At 33.6% G+C, this 6,950-nt stretch overlaps 2 protein-coding genes and 1 long non-coding RNA gene across 3 annotated transcripts; 2 read left to right on the top strand and 1 right to left on the bottom strand.

The window, feature by feature from the left end:
- Positions 1–193: 193 nt before the first annotated feature.
- On the bottom strand, positions 194–2,513 carry LOC137821499 (uncharacterized). The gene is made up of 3 exons (XR_011082819.1): positions 2,376–2,513; positions 1,741–2,102; positions 194–1,248 (listed from the first exon to the last, which is right to left on the bottom strand). It is a non-coding gene; the product is annotated as an uncharacterized lncRNA (long non-coding RNA).
- A 1,224-nt stretch (positions 2,514–3,737) lies between these two features.
- LOC137822377 (uncharacterized) lies at positions 3,738–4,376 on the top strand. The gene is made up of 2 exons (XM_068627263.1): positions 3,738–3,890; positions 3,963–4,376. The coding sequence occupies exons 1-2, from the start codon at positions 3,738–3,740 to the stop codon at positions 4,374–4,376; spliced, it is 567 nt and encodes a 188-aa protein (XP_068483364.1).
- A 1,680-nt stretch (positions 4,377–6,056) lies between these two features.
- Positions 6,057–6,905, top strand: LOC137822376 (uncharacterized). The gene has a single exon (XM_068627262.1). It carries the CDS (start codon positions 6,057–6,059, stop codon positions 6,903–6,905), a length of 849 nt encoding a protein of 282 aa, XP_068483363.1.
- The last annotated feature ends 45 nt before the right edge of the window (positions 6,906–6,950 follow it).

Below are 6,950 nucleotides of genomic sequence, written 5' to 3'. Positions count from 1 at the left end.
ATATAATTAAATAAACTAACCAATTTTACAACTTATCATAAACACTTAAATTCTAATGTCTTTTATATCTTTATCATTCATAAATCACACCAACATCACAATCTCAATAACTTTCTTAAGTTCATATAAAATTATTAGCTAGTTATATTTATTCTAAATACTTAAAAGATTTAAAAGAATTGGTGGACAATTGGACATCGAAACAGTACAGATTATCATGATAGTGATATTTCTTGTAGTACATACAAACAATATACCAAATTATATTTAAGCTGTAAAAACTGTTCAATACACATTAATATTACACAAAAAGAAGAAACTTCAAGAAGAATCATCTTAACAGCTTGGGTATCTAATAGCATATGCAGAAATCAATTCATTAGTTTATTAACATCATAATTTGGGTTAGAAGAGCTCCTAGGAAACATAGATTAATATCATTAGAAAAAATTAATGAAATATCAATAATACAGTTAAAGAAAGGACAAGTCAGGCTCACAACCCAAAGAAGCAAGAGCAGTATGAAAAGAAAAAAATATTGAATATAAATTAAATTTTTTGTGTTAGCTTTAACGCATCTATAATAACCAATATTATTTTATTAACAAGAATAAGCAAAGACTTTTGTTACTACATCAAATATTTTACACTAATCATTAAACAAAATATATTAGAATTATTCCGTTATTTTAATATATGAATTTCATGATAATTGTTATTTAAGATATTAATATATTTCTTATTTTTATGGTTTTTTTTATCTTTGATAAGAAATCTGGTTTAAGGAACTTTTTATTTTAGTAAGACCATATATCTAAATAGGATTTATCTTAGGGTTTTATTCATATATGGTTTATTATATTTGGGTGAAAAAATACCTTGTAGGTGTATTATGCAATTCAGCCATTATCACATCCTTCATTCAGAGAATATATGAAAACTTTAGTTAATGGACCACGCAAAAGAACAATCTAAGGTATTAAAAAGGGGCTTTCGTTCCTTTTCTTTAATTTTAATTTAATTCCTTTTCATAACCTATGACATGTTAACAATTTTAACATTGTTAAAAAGGAAGCGAGTAAAGAAAATGAAAACCAATCAATAACCAAGTTAGGTGTTTGATTACTTCTATTCTCGTCATGCACAGTGTTCAATCCAAGTTCCAAGTTAGGACTGACCTGATTCGCGAATGAATGATGGTGAAGGATGGGTGCACCATGTGCAGAAACGAGCAGCAGTGGGGAGTACCTACAATGATGTTTCATTGCTTGAGTTAGCATTGTGCACTAGGAGATGGTGTTTTGGGAGTAGTTACGAAAAAATATCTCTCTACTTATGTTGACAGTGACACAGGCTTATCCATGTCTAGGTTCATAGTCAAATCCTTTTCTTGTGACTGTGGGATAAGAGAGTAAGTTAACTTCCCTCCTAAATGCTGGAGGAATGTCTTATACTCAGTATATATTATGTTTGAACTTTGAATTTTCAATTGCTAAATCAAGCTCCTCAATTCACGTTGGCACTCAAATTTGCAGCATCGTTTCGCACTAAACAGTGGCAGCAGTAAAAATCAGCTCTCCACCGAAATCAAAGAATTGGTAAAAAAAACTACTCTGATTTGGTAAAAAAAGAAGCACCTTACAAAATGAAAATTGCAATAGCATAAACGCACTGTTCTTAGTTGATATCGTGAAATCGGAAAATCGCGGAAAGGAAAGCTTTGTTGCAACAAGTCGTTACCGAAAATTGTTCTGCATTTGAGAAGACAAAGTTATCTCGTCGTAAAATCGTCGGTGAGAAAAACCACACCGCATCGTTCCTCCGATTACACTTCGCCAACTTGCTCCAAGAAAACGAAACAACGGTGACTCACGCACGGAAAACGCCAAGAGTAGAGGTCCACAAATGATCCAGTCACCTATCTCGCCACTGAACACCGTACAGAAACAGATTTAGGTCGTCGGAAAACGCTAACCTCTTTGTAATTCGCGAGAAAAAAAACTGATGTCGTTTCTCCAATTGATCTTCTCTAAACTCGGTCCACTGTTTCGTCGGGAAACGCCACTACGTGCGCGTTTCTCACAGGACTGATTCAGATTGCACTAGCAAAAGAAGAACAATGAACAATGCAAAGGAAGAATAATGAATTCCAGAAAAACTAAAAGAAAACACACAGATTGCTATTGTCACTGTCAAAATTCTATTTCTCTCCTTATATCTCAACAATTTACAAAAACTATCCTACATTATTGTTCACGCCTCTGAGTTTCGTTTTTCACCACGAAAATTTTCAAACATTTGGAAAAATTTGCGAAAATGAATTTTCAAGAAACCTAACTCTAGGAAAAGTGAAAGAGTAAAGTAAAAAGGAGCACCTTCATCCTGTACGTGGTGGAGCAGCAGATGGAGAATGGCTTTTGTGACTTCTTTGATGGAAGTGTGGTGGTTCACCATACCAACATAGATGTCGTGAGTCTGTAGTGGAAAAAGGAGGGAAACGGAGGGTACAGAGTAAGATCAAAAAATTAATTATATCTATTTAAAGAGATTTGAGAAAACCTCAGAATATTATATCATTTAGAATAACGATTTGGAAGTAAATTTTAATTTTTAAATTATGTAATTTAAAAGTTAATATTACATTTTAAATAATATAATCTAAAAAAATATTTTATTAAAAAAATAACTTTTTAATCACACAATCCATAGATTTTTAGATTCAAAAGTAATTTTTGAATTACATAATTTAAAAGTTATATTTTAAATAAAAAAAAGTTCAGATTATCAAATCTAAAACACAAGGCAGAAATTATTTTTAACATAAAATTTCTTTATATTAAATAATATAGAAGTCATTTTTTATACTTAAAAAGTCTTTTAATTTAAATAATTCAAAAAGTAACTTCTAAATTATATAACCTATAAGAAATAAAATTTGGACATTCTTCCATGAGTTCATGACAAAACTCATGAACAAGGAGATGATGGTAACAAGAGGGAAGTGACGAGGGTAAGAAGATAACAGCAAAAGGATAATCTAGAAAAGAAAAATATAGAAAGAAATGATGGGAGTACAAAACAAAATAGTTATGGTTTCCTAGCCAAGGCTAGGAAAGGGTGAGGGTGAAGGAAACACATGTGTTTTAGCTTTGCATTTCTATTTAGACAATTACTTCCAGCACTCTATCATTTGCTTTTTGCACTCGTTTTCAAAATCTAACTATGCTCTTGTTTTCTTTAATTTGAAAAGTTGTGAATGTTTATTTTGAAAAGCTGTGAAGGGTGCGGAGAAAGTTGGTTTTCTTCTTTGGTGGTGCTTTGAAATGCATAGGAGGTGGATTTACGGTGGTGGTGGACGGGGTCGTTTGCACTTTGACATTGTTGTGAGGTAAGAACATATTTAAGCCTTTTTATCGCATTTTGTTCGAGCTCATGTAATGACGGATACCGATATCCGGAAGTCTTCTTTTAACCTTACGGATGTAAGCGTCCGTAAGTCAGTAACATTTTCTGCACCATATCACTGCATTACGGATATAATTATCCGAAATTTCTTTTTGTATTATGGATTTAAATATTCGTAGTTGTATTTTGAATTATGGATATCCATATCCGTAGTTGTATTTTGAATTATGGATATTCATATCCGTAGTTGTTTTTTGAATTATGGATATCCATATCCAGAATAGTTTACTATTTTCCGCAAGCTAAGTAAAAAAAAATTTCCAACATTGTGAATGGATACACAGGACTCATACATGGGAATTTCAGGAGAGATTGATGTATGGGATGGATTAGACGATGTTGATATGGAACAGTCAATAACTTACAATGCGTTAGATAATGAAGATATGACACATAAGTGTAGTGAGGCATTTACTACAAATGAGGTAATGTAAATGTTGGGGTTTTGAATGTTATTGTTTATGAATGATTTTAAAATTTGGCATATGTTATTGTAGGTATTTTGTGATCGAGATGAGCTGTTAGAGTGGGCGAGAAGTGTTGGTTATAGTTATGGATTTGTTATTGTTATATTAAGGTCGGATACATGGACGGATCAACGAGGAAGGATGACATTCGTATTATTAGGTTGTGAGAGAGGAGGTAAATACAGGTGGTATAAAAAGGACGTAGATATAAGTGGAACGGGAAGTAGGAAGTGTGAGTGTCCTTTCAGATTGCGAGGCAAACCAATCAAAGGTGGTCAAGAGTGGCTGGTTGAATTAATTTGTGGATCTCACAATCATGATTTGGCAGAGACAATGGTAGGTCATCCGTATGCTGGAAGGTTAAATGTAGAGGAAAAGGTTATGGTGGAGGATATGACTAAAACTTCAGTGAAGGCAAGAAATATTTTACTAACAATGAAATAGAGAAATGAGAAGAATGTGACGACAATAAAGCAAGTTTATAATGCAATGTGTATTCACTAAAGATCACAACGAGGTCACAGAACAGAAATGCAACAGTTCATGTTGTTTCTGGAGCGAGACATGTACGTGCATTGGTGTAGGTGTGAAGAGGTGTCAAATGTTGTGCAAGATATATTTTGGACACACCCAGATTCAGTAAAGCTAGTGAACTCATTTAATATTGTCATATTGATGGATAGTACATACAAAACTGTTAGAAAAGATGGCTTTAAACTAGAGGGGGGGTGAATGGTTTAAAGGGGTTTTCGCAAACTTTTCAAAGCTAGAATGAACTTATTTCATAAACCAATTGATTCAGCAATTCAGTTAGCCAAAACAGCAAGCAAAACTGTAATACCAGGAAAAACAATCGGTTGTTTCTTCGAAACAATCGGTTGTTTATACCAGCAAACAACAAACAAACTGAATTTAAAGAGTTAGGGATAGAAAGATTGTACACAGTTGTTTATATTGGTTCACTCAAAACTAGAGCTACATCCAGTCTTCTCAGAAACCCTGAGGATATCCACTAAGCAATCACACCTTGATCACTTACACCACAACCAAGAGAATGACCTTGAACACCTCAAGAAACACACTCTCCTTGGCCAACACTAAGATTGTTGATCTTGAACACCTCAAGAACACACAGCCAATCTCAGCAACACACACAAACAAATTGTTCAGCAGTTTACAAAGATTACACTTGTTACAGATGAAAATCTGAAATCAATACAAGCAGAATCCTATTCAGCACCTTGATCAATCTCTCAACTCTTTAGCAATCTCAGAACTCTTTTTAAAAACTCTCTTAGATTAAAAACTTTGTTTCAAGATTCTTAATATATCAAAACTGTTTTTCAGAATATATCTAAGAATATAGTTTGTTATCAAATCTTAACAAACTCTTAATTGCATTTAAAATTGATTGGTCAAAGCATTTAATGACTGGAGCGTATTCAGTTAAAGCATTTAAAGCTCAGTCAAAGAAAACAGTTTTTCTGTTATGGTTTTAAAACAAACAATCGATTGTTTCCTCGAATCAATCGGTTGTTTTGTTACTTAACAAAATCACCATTTCAAAAACAGTTTTCAAACTTTCTCAAAACACCTAAGTGTAAACAATTGGTTGTTTCGACAAAACAATCGGTTGTTTCAACTTAGTTTGAAAATCATTTTGCTTTGATAAAATTGAGATGCTAATTGCTTTGAGATTTAATCTAAGTGTTGATTACAACATTGAACTACCCCAGAACAAAGCTAAAACCAGCACAGCAGCATCAAGCAAAGCAGAGGCTTCATCATCCTTCAAAGGATTTGGATTCTTCAAAGCATTGAACACCACTTGGTTCAACAAAAATGAACTAGTATAGGATGCCTTTACTTGAGGTTGTTGGGATTACATCAACTGGTTTGACTTTTTCCATTGCATTTTGTTTACTAGCGGCAGAAAAGGAAAACAATTTTTTGTGGGCCCTTGATAGACTTAAAGGATTGTTTTTTAGAATTGATTCATACCCTAGGGTGGTAGTATGTGATAGAGATATTGCCTTAATGAATGTAGTGAGAATCGTGTTTCTTGAAGCTTATAATTTGCTATGTTGATTTCACATTGATAAAAATGTGAAAGCAAAATGTAAAATGTTGGTGCATCCAAGGGAGGCTTGGGATCAAGTTATGCAAGCTTGGGGACTTGTGGATTGTGATATTGTTGAGGCCTTTGAAGATCGTGTCAACGCTCTTCAAGTTGTCTGTTCTCCATGGCCTATATTTGTTGATTATGTGATGGATACATGGTTACGTCCACACAAAGAAAAATTTGTGAAAGCATGGATAGATAAGGTAATGCACTTAGGAAACACAACAAGTAACAAGGTTAAGGCGGCACACTGGAGCCTAAAGAGAATTCTTCAAAAATCTATGGGGGATTTATGTTTCTGTTGGGATTCGATCAATAAGATGATTATTTTACAACATAATGCAATCAAAGCTTCATTTCAAAAGAGTCTTCATGTGGTGAGACATCGGTTTAAGGTTACAACTTACAAAAAATTGTTAGGTTTTGTGTCAAAATATGCTTTGAACCTTATTTCCGAAGAGCTTGATAGAGTCAAATTAGTGGGGTTTGATAAAAGTCAGTGTGGATGTACTCTTACATGTACTCATGGTCTTCCGTGTGCGTGTCAATTGGATTCATTTGGTGTGGGTAGCATACCACTTAAATCAGTACATGTCATGTGGACTCGATTAAGCTTTGAAGATATTGCAGGTGAACAATGTTCATCTGAGTTGTCAATTGACAAAGAGTTTGAGGTGATCGCGAAGCGGTTCAAAGAGTTGGATGTTGCAGGTAAGGTTAACATTAAAACTAAATTGCAAGAGATAGCCTTTCCAAAGAAGACATCTATTAACGCACCACATGCTAAGGTGAAAACAAAAGGTGCTATAAAGATGGCTCGTCCTACGAAATTCATGAAATCAACTAAGTGAATGCCTTCTTATTTTGAACATGTGGATTTCTTACACTCGCAAGAG

This window comes from Phaseolus vulgaris, chromosome 9 (genome assembly GCF_000499845.2).
Source record: "Phaseolus vulgaris cultivar G19833 chromosome 9, P. vulgaris v2.0, whole genome shotgun sequence".
NCBI lineage: Eukaryota > Viridiplantae > Streptophyta > Magnoliopsida > Fabales > Fabaceae > Phaseolus > Phaseolus vulgaris.
The sequence above is the reverse complement of the archived record's forward strand: the minus strand, read 5'-3'. Positions and strand labels throughout refer to the sequence as shown.

What these genes read in the sequence shown, in the direction of transcription:
- LOC137822377 (XM_068627263.1), top strand. Translation starts at nt 3,738, where the DNA reads ATGGATACACAGGACTCATACATGGGAATTTCAGGAGAGATTGATGTA. An exon ending in AGGCATTTACTACAAATGAG is followed by an intron (nt 3,891 to 3,962) that starts GTAATGTAAATG and finishes ATGTTATTGTAG; the next exon opens with GTATTTTGTGATCGAGATGA.
- LOC137822376 (XM_068627262.1), top strand. Translation starts at nt 6,057, where the DNA reads ATGTTGGTGCATCCAAGGGAGGCTTGGGATCAAGTTATGCAAGCTTGG.